Genomic DNA, 15,369 nt, shown 5'->3' with positions numbered 1-15,369 from the left:
CTTTAATCCCAGCAGAAGCAGAAGCAGGCAGGCAGATCTCTGAGTTCGAGGCCAGCCTAGTCTACAAGGTGAGTTCTATAAGAGTTAGGGCTACATAGAGAAGCCCTGTCTCCAACAACAGCAACAACAACAGCAACAGCAGCAACAACAACAACAGTAACAACAACAACAGTAACAACAACAACAACAGCAACAACAACAACAGCAGCAGCAACAACAACAACAACAACAACAAAAACCAAAAAAGTCTGCCCTAGCTTAGACTTTGCTTCTGCTTCCTGGACAATATGCTGTGAGCTGCTTGCTTTGCCAAGCCCTCCCCACCACAAGGGTCTGAGACTGCAACCCTAGGAGACTGGGGAATGAAGTAAAGGCAGGGCTGTGGCTTTGATCCTAGAACCTCACAATCTTGCAATCTTGGTTTTAAAAACACCTCCCTTCCCCCCTTAGTTCAAGAGACCCTTGACCTTTGATCTTATCATAATAGTCCCTAAGACACAGGGAGGTTCAGTCAGAGTGACTGGGGGGGTGGGTCATAGGGTGGTTCCTGAGACCAGAGGAGGATGGACAGGTGTTCTCTCTCTCTCTCTCTCTCTCTCTCTCTCTCTCTCTCTCTCTCTCTCTCTCTCTCTCTCTCTCTCTCTCTCTGCCTGTGTGTACCTGTGTGTCTGTGTTGGCAGCTTGCTGGATGCAATGAGTGCAGGATCTATGAAGCTAAAATTTGCTGGGGGTCTGGAGACAAGTTCCTCTGAGGTCACACATCAGGGACAGGTCTTCCCACACAACCCCTCGGACTGTCTCTCTGCATGTTCAGTGGTGGACAGTCCACAGGAGTCTTTTCCCCTGTACATGTGCAAGCGGAAACAGGTAATATCACATGGAACGAGGAGAGTCTTCTACACACCTCTTTTCAGATTATTTTCCACAGGAGGCAGAGAACAAAGGTCAAAGAGGCAAGAACATCCCTGCAGAAAGACAACCTTCTCCAGGGCTTCCCCGGGGCTGAGTAGGGATAAGGCTGAGGGACGGCAAGGTAGGAGCTGCTGGAACAACCCCTTCACAAAAGTCAACATGGAAAATCAATTTCCTTTCCTTTGGATCTTCCCAGTGGCCTGAGGAACTGGCCTGCAGTGGCTATGGTCTGGGTGAGGCCCAGTGAATGCCTCTGTGTGGGGAGGAACAGCTATGCTCCTATAGTGTCTGATGTCATGTGTTCCATGTGCCCTCGCTCCTTTCTTCATTTTGCAGGATATAAAAGGACCACTAGGCTGAAGCTCCAGTTCCTCCCGAGCAGAGGGAATTCCGGGTGTCATGGTTTCCAGAAGGGGAAGGCAGTCTCCCTGTGGGGTGTAATTACATCCCTGCTTTCCGCAGAAGAATAGTTTATGGCTTAAATGCTATTAATTGTAAGCCATTCTGTTTCACGGGAAGTTGTTCATTGATAACTACCCAATTAGAGTTATTTTGCAATTAGTCTATTCACAGTAAATTTACTGCAAAGGGGAGGCCATGGTGCAGGAAATTAAAGCATCATGGGGCTGGTGTGCCATGTGTCTTAAATGCCAACCCCATTAACCAGTTTGGAGGTCCTGGGAGAGTGTGCCACCTTCGCCAAGGCAGAGACAGCCAACCCTGCAGGCAGCCCCAGTGAGCACACAGCAGCTTGCAGACATCTATCTCAGCAAGACCAGGAGAAGCATGGGAAACTCTGCCGTGTGGTGGTGGATGATTGTGGAGCAAGCTGTAAGGCAAATATCTGTGTAATGTATGCAGCACTGGCCAGGTGTATTTGCTCAACTGTGTGGTCTTGAACCCTTTGAGATGTATACACCACCAAGGTACAGAGAGGGCAAGCAACTTGCCCTGTCTCCCAGCTTGTTCAGAGGAAATCCGGGCTCCAAATGCAGGAACTCTAGCCTCTCACCCATCCTCTGTATCATTATCATAAGTTCCCTTGTTTCCCCAGATGACACTGTCCCTTCTGACTAAACAGAGGGGAGTGGGGCATAGCTCACAGGCTGCAAAATTTCTTTGGGACTTGTACAACTTGAGCTGAAGTGAAAATCTGTTTTCCTCCTGAGGACAAACAGACTTAGGGAAGGGGACTCAGGCTTGGCAACCTGAATTCCAGGACCAGTTTTGCTGGCTATTAGCCACATGCCTGCAACCAAATCCTAAACCTCCATGAGCCTCAGTTTCTTCAACGAAAGATTCATGGTGATAAAACACAGCACTGTTTATTGGACTATGGATGGTCCACAGAGTAACGATGGATGGCTTAGGACGTTTCAACTTGACAGTGCTGGGAACGCAAACCACTCCCACCCCACCCTACTCCCCAGCTTCACTGTAGCACTTAATAACTTACACAAAGCAGTTAACCCACTGTCTTAGCATAAGCTTTGCTTTTGTTGACTTTACAGGCTGATGGAAACTTTCTGAGCACATTTAAGGTAGACCAAACTGAGCTAGGACATTTCATAGGTCAGATGTGTTATGTACATTTTTGGGTTCATGACATTCATACCTTAAATTAGATGGCCAAGGATGCAAGGCTCTCCCTCACAAGCAAGGAAGCAATCCAAATCCCCTGTAACCTAAACAAGTGCATTGACGTTTGTGTGTTTGCTCCAAGAGCAGACTCCAGTTATTGTGATAGAGATATACGGCCCAACAGCCACACAGATTTACTACTAGGCCCTTCGTGGAGCAAGCATGCAAGCTCTATACGTGGGTGGCGTTACATGATCTTGGTTCAGACTTCCAAAGCGCCCCCTGCCTGGCACTAAGAACAACTCTTGGAAACATTGCATTCCACTTAATTATGGCTGCACACTAAGTGCCAAGTGAAATCAGGAACACAGACAGGAACCACCTGGACCACACAGACGACAGGGAAATGAGGATCTTTCTTTGTAGATCTGTCTGTTGTTCAGGGAGCGTTGCATGGATACGCATTTGCAGCTACAAGCTCAAAAAGTCAGGCTGAACATGATTAAGAGGGAACGTGTGAAGGGCATGAGAAGCCTCTCTTTCCAACCTTCCCTTGGGACACTTGAAGTTTGGGGTCACAACCCATCTGATAAACTGTATGGACATGAAGAGAAACCATGGGGCTGTTGGGTATGGGATCCCACACTATGCATACCCAGCAGTGTACCATCTCTTCTATGAAGTGCCATGGTGTTTGCTTATGGCCTGCACATCCTTCTGTATGTGACAGATACTCTCTGGATAATGTCTATAATGTCACGGCTGTACAACTAGCTGATAGATTATATTATGTAGGTAGTAATAATAATAGAAAAAAAGCCAAGGTTTAACAGAGACTGATTTTTTTTTCTGATTTCCGTAGCCTGTGCATTCCAGGATAGCTGGAACGCAACACAAAACATCTGTAGACCCCGAGGTCATATCACAGTGTCAAAGTTGGGCAGGCACTACTGCTAAAGGGAACAGGTTAAAATACTAACATATGCAATACGACTTTATAAAACTGTCCTTAAAGTATACGGCAGGAGTTCAGAGTTCCCAGACAAATACAGCGTGATTGTATTCAGAGGGCTTCAGAAGGCAGAGGGATGGGGTCAGAGACAGGAGAAAGTGACTTACCCTCCAGGGGACAGAACCGAGCCACCTTCTCTGGCATCAGAAGGCCCAGCTTGTGGCGACAGTAGGTTTCTGCAATCTCCTGGCGGCAGTGCTTGGACTTAGCCCGGGTCAGGGCTGAGATGGCCTCCTTGCCAGAGATGTCACACTTGGGGGGCTGGTCAGACTTGGTTTCGGGAGACCCACCACCACCAGTCTTCCTGGCATGGCTGTGTCTCGAGAGATCCTTCCCTTGGCTACTGTCACCCGTGGCTTTTTCCCGAGAAGGCAGCACCTCCTTGGGGCCTTTCCCCAAGACTGACTGCCCCTGTCCTTTCTCCTGAGCATCCAGCTTCCTCTGCAGCCGCTCTTTCTGCCTGCTGGGAGTCTTCTTTGCCAACTCTGGTTGGTGCTTCTGCTTCTGGGTTCTGGGGGCGAAGTTGCTGTTGTCCACGTTTTCAAAGTCCTTCGGGACCGAGTTCTCATTGTTGCTGTCGGTCCGAACTTTTTCTTTGGGCCGGTGAGAGAAGTAGCCATCCTGGGGAATTAGAGAAATGGAAAGCTGTCACTCTGGTAAGCCACTCTAAGCAGGCCGGCCCTGAGAGGGCAGTATAACAGGTGTGAAGCCTGAGTCAAGGCTGCCATTCTTCTCCCATATCTCAGACAATGGAAGTTTCCCACTCAGTTCCCCACAAGACCATGAAGGCCTTTCCATGCTCACGGACACCAGCACAATTACTGTGATTCTCAGAAATTCCCCTCATTCACTTCACTGTCTGGGGAAGATTTCCCTCGGGGCTCCTGTTCATATCCCAACAGAAGGTGTTGTGATGATATATAGAAGAGCCAGAACCATCAGGATCAAATCATAAAGCATGGGCCAAGGCTGGATACATTGCCTTTAGGATAAGCATAGCTATCTCATCCACGAGAAAAATTAGACTTAAACCACAGTCAATCCCATAAGCAAGACAGCATGCTTTTTAAAAGTTTTTAAATTTGGTTTAATTTAACTTAATTTTTAACCACAGTGCAGCTGGTGCCAAACAAGCCTGGCAATGGGTCTCAAAAAGACACAAACCTGTGATCTCCTATTACCCTCTCTGTGCTGGGTTCAAATTCATGGCCTTACACATCTCAATCAAGTGCTCTGCCATGGAGCTACAGTCTCCGGACCTTTTTTATTTTATTTATTTATTTTTATTCTGAGACAGTCTCACCCGGTGGGCCAGGGTGGCTTTGAGTTTTCTCCGCAGCCAGTTCCCCTGGCCAATTGTTGATTTCAGGCACTGGCCAATGAGGCTCACGGTTAATTCAACCATCCCTTCAAGAGATGCAATTACCATGGAATCATGGCCTCCCCCACCTCAGATGCTACTCAGTTACCATAAGACATTTGTTAAAATATTCCAGTAAGACGGAAAGAGGATGTTTGCCTTCTGGAATAAACTGCTCACAGACACTTACTTGACAGCTTCTAGAAAAGTCTATGTGAAGCATAGTGACAGAGAATTGGGTACTTCCAGGGGCCTGAGAACTCCATCACCTAGATTCTGTGCTGTTTTCGATAATAGCCACAGTCACTACAACCAACTTGCAATCCCTGTATATTCTACCCTTTAAAAATTTTATTTTATTGTTGTGGGACTAAAATTCCAAAAACATTGAAAAAATAATGAGACCTACCTACCTATTCTTTTTTTTAAAGATAGGATCACGCTATATAATGTAGTCCTGGCTGGCCTGGAACATGTTATGTATCACTGTGTATGTATGTAGTATATGCTGTGTATGTATGTATTATATGTACATGTATGCCGTGCCCTTTGAGGCCAGAAGAGGCCATCAGATGCCCTAGCGCTGGAGCCACAGGTGGTTATTGTTTGTAGCATGGGTCCTGAGATCCGACCTCTGGCTCTCTGCAAAAGCAGCCTGCTCTCTCAGCTGCTGAGCCATCTCTCTGGGCTCTCAACTTTCATCCCTGTTGCTGCACATGACAACATCCTTAGGAAACTTAGAATAATATCACTGTATGTGTAAGCCACATATACTTTATATATGTGTCTGCCAGTATATTAAGGAATTGCCTCACGGACCCCACCCCAGTTCTTCATCTGAACCCAAAGAGGCGAACAAGCTTCACTTTTTCCTCTCACTTCCCTGATTACTCACCCCCCCCCCAAAGAGAAAAAACAATAAGAAAATAAAAAAAACTTGGTGGTTCATGCCTGTTATTCCAGCACTTGGGCAGGAAAAGGAAAATCACTTAAAATTCAGGTCTACCTGGGCTACATAGTGAGTTCCAGACAAGCCTAGGCTACATTGTGAGACCCTGACTCAAGAATGACAAAACACCTCTCCCCTTGTCCCTACTGCCTCCAGCTGGCAAGGGAGCTGGTCTCTTTTACCAGCTGCAACATTTGGGATAGTGGTCCCTGTGCCTCATCAGGGCAGCACAGAGGAGCTGACCCTGTTGGCAAGTGCACAGGTGAGCCAGCTGGGGAATGTGAGCATGGGGGCCCTGGTCCTGCCCCTCAGCCCCTCATCTGACATATGGTCACATGGGTAGAGAAGCGATGATGCCCCCCCCCCCATCAACGCTTGAGGCAGGTCGGAGAGCTGGCCCTGAGGTCAGAAGGGTGAGAGAACTGCCCCTGCCCGCCACCAGTTACAGCACTCGGGAGAGCAGGCGCGGCACCTCCAGTGGGCAGCACAGTAGAGCCAACCCCATTGGTGGAGGTGTGGGTGAGCCAGCCTGGAGTTGTGAGCATGGGAGAGCTGTCCCTGTTACCCATCAGTCATGTGGTGGCATGGGTGGGGGAGAGACACCCTCCTTGCCCTGCCCATCAATGCCTAAGGTAGAGCTGGCCCTGGGGTCGTAAGAGCAGGACAGCTGACCTTGCCCCTCATCTGCTGCAGCACTCAGAAGAGTGGCCCCTATGTCACGCCTGGAAAACACAGTAGAGCTGAGCCTCAAGGCGCAGCTGTGGGAGCTCTGACCCTGAGGACATGAAACCAGAAGAACTGGCCTAGCCCCTTGCTCAGTGCTGCAAGGGGTGAACTCGCCAGGACAAAGCAGGAGAGCTCACCCTGGAGGTGAGGACAAGGGAGTTGCAGGCTGACCAACACTGCAACCGCCCAGGTCCAGAACTAGGGTTATGAGTTGACCTACCCCAACATCCACCGCATCCGTGATCTGCTGGAGCATGTGAAGGGACCAGTTCTGCAGACTCAAAGATGCAGGATTTTCACAATATAGGGCAACAACAGGATAACCAAGAGGAGTCCCAATGAGGGCCCAGCATCGATAGTATAGCAGAAACCAGAGGCTTCAAACCAAACCAGAGACTCTTTGCAATGAACACTTGCAAGTAAAGATATATGAATAAAAGGATTTGCTGCGTGACTCACTGCTCACACTATAGCTTCTATGATGAGACTGATTTTTTTCCTTCTTTCTCTCTTTTCTTTTTTCTCTTAAATTTTATTTTATTTTATTTTGGAGCGGAGGGGAGGTTGCGAGGGCAGAGGGTGGATGTGAAGGGATATGGAAATGAATGGGATGGAGATGCATGGTGTGAAAGACACTAAGGCAAATGAATGGAAAAAACAAAAATTAAAAAAAAAACAAGCACAAACAGGTATGGCAGCCCATGCCTGGAATTCCAGAACTCTGAAGGCAGCAACCGGAGGACTGCTGCTGCCAATACCAGGCCAGCCTAGCCTTGAGATTGAGCCCCAGACCAGCTTAGACTGGTCAGTGTGAGACCCTGATACAAAACCAACAAAATACAGACAAAAATCCTAGCACTGAGAATGGGAAGTGCACACAAAGTACCACTCCCAACCAATATGTATTTGCAATTGGTACCTGCTGGGGAAAGGGAAACTGTTTTTCCCCAGCTGAGTGTCACTGGGAATATCAACCACACTCCAGAGAGGGCCCTATTCCAGCAGGTCTCAACCTGTGGGTCATGACCCCTCTGACAAACCTCCATCTTCAAAAATATCTGCATTAGGATTCATAACAGTAGCAAAATTATACCAATGAAGTAGCACCGAAAGTAATTTTATGGTTGGGGGTCACCCTAACATGAACTGTCTTCAAGGGTCCGTCCCAGTGTTAGGAAGGCTGAGAACCACTGTGATGCCTAGAAGCAGCTGGCCCATGTAAACATACTTCATGTTTTCTTCACTGTATGTGTGTATTCTTTTTGTTTTTGCTTATACATATATTTTTACTTACTGTTTTTTCTTTTAGTTTAACTTTTTATTTTAATTTTATTTTGAGAGAGAGAGAGAGAGAGAGAGAGAGAGAGAGAGAGAGAATCATGAAGTTACATGGGTAGGGAAGTAGTAGAGATCTTGGAGGAGTTGAGAGGGGATAGAATATGATAACAATTTTTAATAATAAAAAAGCTAAGCATGCCTGTAATGGACCATGCCTGCAATCTCAGCACTGGAGTGGCAAGAGGCAGGAGGATTGCCACAAGTTAGGCTAGCCAGAAGTCTGGCCAGCACAATACAGATAAGCCTGAATAACACAGAGGAACTGTCTACACACACACACACACACACACACACACACGGACAATCTCCAATCAGATCCTTAGAAGATATTTTTTGAGTGCAGGGCCCCAGATTAGGACCTTCCTACTAAAGCTCTACAGCTTATCCCTAAAGCTTGGGTCACAGTGAGGCAGGATGAAGAGAGCCAACCAAGGAGAAGAGACCAGACACACAGAGGCTAAACAAGGTAATAGCATGAATTGACTCAGACTCATTGTGCCTCAGCTTCCTCATCTAGAAACGGATGTGATGACTGTATTTACCTTGTGGGTATTTTGGTGATGGTGAATGTGCTGGAAACTTCTGGAAGATCCTTCCTACTCAGTCAAAGTAGGAGGAAGAATGAGCAACACACCCTAACTATGTAACAACTTTACTTATTAATTGTATGCCTGAGGGCTGGATAGATGGCTCAGCAGTTAAGATGGATGTTAAGAAATTGTAGAGTTCAGATTCCAATGCCCACAGAACAAGCCAGGCAATCTGCATACATCTATAACCCCAGCTCCAGAAGGAGGAGACAGGAGTATCTCAGGACTTGCTAACTTCCTGCCTAGCCAAAAAAGAATGAGCCCTGGGATCAGAGAGAGACCCTGCCTCAAAGGAAATAGGCAGAATGACAGAGAAGGACATGACATCCTCACCCAGCCTCTCTGTGAGTAGAGTATAAGAATAGGTACCCTCAGCCACACCTTCACATACCCACACACCCACACACATGCACACATACGCACGCACGAATGCAAGTGCACACATACTTACAATGAATAAGTCTTAAAAAAAGAAAACCATTTTGTCTTAATTTGCTTTTTTCCTATCTGTCTCCCCTGGTGGACACATACGTTATGACTTCTTTACTTTGAAAGACCATGCCCCTTTTATTCTTAGCCAATTCAACACTATCACCTTGGATTATTTATGCAAATGCAACCCTTTGACTTGTTTTTATTTGAATGTACTTATTATGATTGTTCAAACATTCGCGTGCATCTCAGAACTTCAATTAGAAGCTCCTGCTTTGCCTTCTCTCAAAGCTGTTGCTAGAATTCATTTTTATTCCAGAATAATTAAGACTAATGTCCTCCACCCCCATTCAACCTTGTGCTTGTTTAAAGCCAATTTTGATCAGGAAGAAAGATGCTAAACACAACACAGCTATCAGGGGCAGGTTATAATATTCTGATCCTGGCTGCCCCTACATACATACACACACACACACACACACACACACACACACACACACAGAGCGGGGGTGGTGGTGGTGTCTTTTCTTACCTTTCTCTTGGTCTCTTAACGATCAGACTTTAGGCCAGTCCCTGTTTCTCAGAGGTGAGGATGGTAGCTCTTTTTTTTTTTTTTTTAAAAAAAAGGTAGACCTCTCTTTTTAAACGCATTTAGAGATTATAGCCTTTGCTTTTGTTGCTTGTGCATAATGAACACTGGATAGGGCAGGGAGGGGAGCAGCTGTGTCTTGCTTTAGTGACTGTATAATTTTCTCATTTGCAATACCATGGGTCCCACATGGGTTTTAGTAAACATTGTTGGGGTTTGTTGTTAATCAATATGATTGACTAGTAAAGTTTTTTTTCCAGCTCATTGAACAGCAATCTGATAAAGTTTAAGAGACCAGGGATAGATGCTCTGAAGGATACTGGTGCCATCCCAAACACAGCCCAGATCACTGCCTCTAACAAGTTGTTAGTGTCAGAGGTCGTGGGTCAGGCAAAAGGGAGTCAGTTCCTTCTGTTTCCATCTGCGGCTCTTTAAGCAGACACAGACAACCACATCTCTCTGTACGAACTGAAAAACTGTCCTCTGACATCCACACCCAGACGAAGGCAGGCACACTGTAACACATACATAGTACACATCCGTGGTCACACTAGTAAACCCATACGCAAAAGTAATCAGATGATGCAATACTGCAGTGCTAACCTAATGTGGTTCTTACAGCATATGCTAGGGTCCACAGAGGCCACTGAGATCTGTGCAGGGATTCATCATCAAGAACAAACTGTCCCCATCATAATATGGAGATGGTATTTCCTTCTGGTTCATTCTTTCACAAGGGTACAGAGGACTTTTCCAGGAACTTTGTGACAAATGACATCAAAATATGAAGGAGTCAGAAGCAGGTGTGAGCCCCAGCTGCCTTCTGCCTGTGGTTTTCTGAGATCTATGTGACCGACTCTTACATAGTTCAAGCTGACCTGGAACTCACAATCCCCCTGCTTCAGCTCCCAAGGACTGGCATGGCAGGCCTGAGCTACCACATCTGAAACAGATGCCCTCTTTCTAGTCCATTGCTTTATTGAGTTCCACAAAGGACCAGAAGGCTCTGCCCTTCTTATCCATTCCCTGTGGTGTGAAGCTGCATCTTTCCACTGAGGGTTCATTTCTATGGAGGAGTAATGGGCTTGGGTGTTGTTCAATCAGCAAGCATTTTGGGAATGGCTGAGTTTAACCACCATCTGTCATCAATAAGTGACAGGTGTGAGCCAAAGCGATCTGGAGATCCTCAGGAGTGTGGGAAGGCTTGAGGGGGTCCTGAGGGCTGCTGTGAGCTAGATGACATTTTACAATGGTGGAACCCTAAATATCTGTTTCTGGATTAAATAAAAATACGTAGTCTCCTCACCTCTACTCTCCTTCCCTCTCCTTCCTCTGCTTTCCTACCCTTCCCTTTCTCATCGGGGATGGAGCCTAGAACTTCACACATGGTGGGCGAGTACTCTACCAATGACAGAAACCCAGCACGTGTGCATGTGAGTATGTAACACACACACACACACACACACACACACACACACACACACACACACTCACACCCACTTTTTGAGACATGATCTTGTTAAACTGCCCAGGCTAGCTTTGAACTTTCTGTCCTCCTGCCTCAGCCTCTTGAGTTGCTAGGATGCAAGCCTGTGCCACTGAGTCTGCTGAGGATTTCCTCACGTTATAGGGTTCTCTGTGTGCCTGGCCTTTGGACTGACACTCTTTTCTTGTCCTCTTAGGAATGCACACAGAGGAGATGCAGCCTGTGTCTAGTGGAAAGGAGATGCTGCTGAAGATGCTTGTTGAAGAGGTACCAGGGATTTGGACCCCAAAAGTCCCAAACTGCATTCAGGAGGCTGGCCTGAGGCCGACATGCCCCTCCATCCTTGACTAGACCCTGGTCCTGAGCCTTCTCTTCACCAAGGCCTCAACTCTGGTTTCCATAGACTAACAGACTGGAATGTTCCGCCTTCATAGAGATGCCTCTCTGTGATGGGTTCCATTCCCTTCAAGTACCTGACTTGAAACTCCCATGGCTTACTGGGCCAGTGGTACAAGTCTGTGTGTCTTGGAAAATGGATAGGAGGATTATAGGTTTTGCCTGGGTTTAAAGTGAGTTCAAAGCCAGCACAGATAACTTACTGAGGTTCTATTCTAAAATTTAAATAAAAAAATTGTGAAAAGGGCTGGAGACATAGCTTAGTAGAGGAGAGTCTGCCTAGCAGGTACGAGTCACTGGGTTAAATTTCTGGTACCATAGAAAGGAAGTGAGGGAGGGATGAGGGAAGGAAGGAGGGAGGGAAAAAATAAGCTGCTGATTCTAGCTTTACCCATCTGAAAAAAAAATTGGCTGTTGATTCTAGCTAGCAAGTAAAGGCCAGCCCTGCCCCCAACTGGGAGGACAGGGGCTTAGCTTCCATGAGAACCAACTAGCAAACCAAGCTGTATATTAGTCATGGACCACCGCTGTTCCATTTCCCTGGTTTTGAAACTTTTTGGTTTCCTGCCTGCCCTGAGCCTTGCTAATCTTGCTTCTTGCTCTCCTTCTAAAAGGCCTAGTCACCTCTGGACACATCTGTTGAGCTTGTCTCTGTTCCCTAGTGTGACAGTCATCTCTGATAAACTCTGTGATGGCCAGCATCTGGCTCTGCCTGGACTCCAGCCCTGGAGAGCTGTTCCTTGGGGTTGAAAGCTGCAGCACCCAGATGATGCTGGCTCAGAGTCTTTGCATGATCCCTCTTTCCAAGCCCAGAACGGCGCAGAGAACATCTAGCCCCACATTTTCTAGATCTTTCCCTGTCACAGACACAACAATGAACACACACTCAAAAAGGAAAGCAGAGGCAGCACAGAGGGGGAAATCCAAGGGAAGCCAGAGTTCTGGGAAGATGTAACACAAGCTGTTCCTTGCTCCTCTGGGAGCCCTTCATCCCTTCCCTTCCAATATCCCTCCCTCCTCCCTTTTTATCTTTCCTTCCATTCCTTTCCTTAGAGTCTTACTATCTGCCTCCAACTCACAGTCATGCCTCACCTCCACAGCGCTGAGATAACAGGTATGCACCAACATGCCTAGATCCTGGAGCACTTTGTTTAAAAGCTTACATACAGGAGGCTTGGGGAGATGGCTCAGCAGGTAAAATGCTTGCCAAGCAATCAGGATGAGGACCTGGCTCTGATCCTCAGTACCTACTGAAAAAGTCAGGTGTGCTGACCCCGTCTGTAATCCCTGTTGGGGAGGCAGACACAGGCAGATCCCTGGAGCTCACTGGCCAGTCAGTCTAGCCAATCAATGAGCTTCAAGTTCACTGAGAAACTACGCCGCAAAATTAAAGCAGGGATAAAGACAGTGGTCATGGACTTTTGCATTCTACACAATCACACACCCACATGTCAAATATGTAACATGGGCTCCAGGGTGATTAAATCATGTTGCAGTGGGGCTGTTCTGAAATCAATAAATTGATAATTTTCGTTATCACAAAAGTCACCACATGAGATGATGGTCATGTCAGACTCTGTGACAAGGACCTAGGCTGTGATCCATACTCAGCTCACCAAGTGTTCACAGTAAAATGTATTCCAAAACTAATAAACAAACATATAAATAAACGAAAGAATAAAAAAGATAGGTCAGGGGTCGGCAGAAGTCCAGGAACACATCTGTCCATGAAGTTCCCCTAGAAAATACCAGAAAGGAATTTCTTCATACCTATTGCAGGGTTTTCATGGCAGGAGGACAGAGCTGAGAACAACAGAGAACACAGGGTGCCCCCAAAGCCCTGGCCTGCCCTTCTGCAGACAAAGCAGGTACAACTTGTGATAAGAAGCCAAGGCCAAGATAACAAGGCTCGAGGTTACCAAGAGATCACAGGCAATGTCAGAGTCAGTGAGAATCAGATGTCAGAGACCAGCAAGGCTGGAGAGTCAGTCTAAGGACAAAGGGAGACACGCCTCCCAGACATGCTGATGACCATATGCGCTCAAGGAAAACATACATTGAAAATCTTTATGTTGGTACCTTACCCCCTGCGGGGTGCGGGAGGGGATGCTGGAGAGTGACCATAGTAGTCTACACCGAAACTGCCTTTCCTGAGTTTCAAACCAGTCACAGAGGTTCAAACAGGGGAAGAGAGCTGGGAGGATGCGGTGGCTGGAGAAAGTGTTAGCACGGAAAGGCTTTCTAAAGGAGAGAGAAGGGGAAACAATGGCATCACAGAGAGGTGAGGAATCTCGCCCTGCACCACACGGCATGGCCACAAGTTCTGCGGCCTGTAGCCATGGCTGCTCAAGAGGAGCAGTGCTGGAGTGTCTAGTGTATCCAGGGTGGACTCCATTTCTGCTGACGCTCCCGAAGATAGCAACCTAGTATGTGCCAACCCTTGGCATAGAGAGTCATCAACTGATGTCAGCAAGACCACCTGCCTGGTGGCCTCATATCCAGTTTCCTTCTGTCTCCATTTCCTTTTCCTTCCCTGGCCCCCAGTCAGATTTAATTCTCAACATGCTGTTTATCCCCAGTGACATCTTTCCCTGGGTACCGCCCTCAGCTTTTCTTTCTTCAACACCCTACACGCCTGCTCAGTACCAGTCCTCACCCTTCTCCACAAACTCCTACCCAGATCCCCTCGGGACAGGCACTTAAGGAGACAAATGGGTCTCCAGCAGATGAAAGACATCCCTATCCACAACTCATCCTCTGCCTCCTGAGACTCCTCCCCCTCCCCTTGCCACAGTGGGTGATAAATGGCAAGCTGGTGAGCTCATTACCACAGTCTCTGAGGAAATACTCATGAGGCCTGCGGCATCAATGAGGGAAGACACCTGTAAATAAAGAAATATGGAAGCATGCACACACATACACACTCAGACATACATATATACAAACACATATACAGAAGCATGCATACACACATATACATGTACTACATATACTATATATGAACACATAAACATGCATAAATGCACACACATACATATACGCTCAGACATACATATATACATACATATATACAAACACATATACAGAAGCATGCACACACATATACATGCACTATATATGAACAAACAGACATGCATGCATGTACACACATACATACACTCTCAGATATACATAAATGAACACATATACAAAAGCACAGCCATAATTACGTACACATGCATATACATGTATATCACATACAATCATATACACACATACACACTATACACACATATACGTAGGTATTCACACAAGCATACACAGGCATGAGTGTGTGTGCATGCGCACACTCTTGCGCGCATGTGTGTGCACACGCACACACACACACACACACACACACACACACACACACACACTACAAATTCAATAATGTTACTTCATCTGAAAGTCCAGGCTATTTGGATTAAGGACAGGAAAAACGAAAAAGAAAGGAAGGTCTTCATATTGCCAGCCATGTAATTTCAGACCAAAGCCTTCCAGCAGCTGCCAATAAATTATTTTTACTATGTGGAGGTACAAATGAATACGCCACCCTCATCCTCTAAATCTCCTTTATGAGTCTCTGCTTGCCTTGGCCCACCAACCAGAGTCAGGGGTTTCCAAACATGTTTTCATTGGCTAGATTCCCACGGAAGGCTACAGTCTCTAGGCTGCTCTGTGCACAATGTAGGTGCCCCACTGACACTTCCTGTTTGCACCTGGGTTTGGGTTGGCAGAGGACAAATCTGTGTCCACAGTGACAGACACACACAAATACAAGCTTCTGGAAAGCTTCTACCAAGAGAGCGAGGGGATATGACAATGGGACCAGGTGCTGAGAATGAAGGGGATGTGATCATGGGACTAGGTGTGTCCCTGCTGATAGAACAGATTACCAGGCACTCTCAGTGTCTACGAAGTTTCAGGGTGAAGTTTTGAACTTCTCCACAGACCAGTCTGTGTGTCACTGCTCCCAAAGA

The 15,369-nt window shown here is 46.8% G+C and overlaps 1 protein-coding gene across 2 annotated transcripts in view; it reads right to left on the bottom strand.

Annotated features, from left to right (window-relative positions):
• The window catches only part of Xylt1 (xylosyltransferase 1), a 307,805-nt gene that overhangs the window by 113,982 nt on the left and 178,454 nt on the right, over positions 1–15,369 (bottom strand). For both annotated transcript variants that reach the window (XM_038341040.1, XM_042055636.1), the window contains one exon: positions 3,613–4,126. In XM_038341040.1, the coding sequence (XP_038196968.1) occupies positions 3,613–4,126 (514 nt within the window). The remainder of the gene's footprint in view (positions 1–3,612; positions 4,127–15,369) is intronic.

This window comes from Arvicola amphibius, chromosome 1 (assembly GCF_903992535.2).
Source record: "Arvicola amphibius chromosome 1, mArvAmp1.2, whole genome shotgun sequence".
In the NCBI taxonomy this organism is placed as follows: Eukaryota; Metazoa; Chordata; class Mammalia; order Rodentia; family Cricetidae; genus Arvicola; species Arvicola amphibius.
The sequence above is the reverse complement of the archived record's forward strand: the minus strand, read 5'-3'. Positions and strand labels throughout refer to the sequence as shown.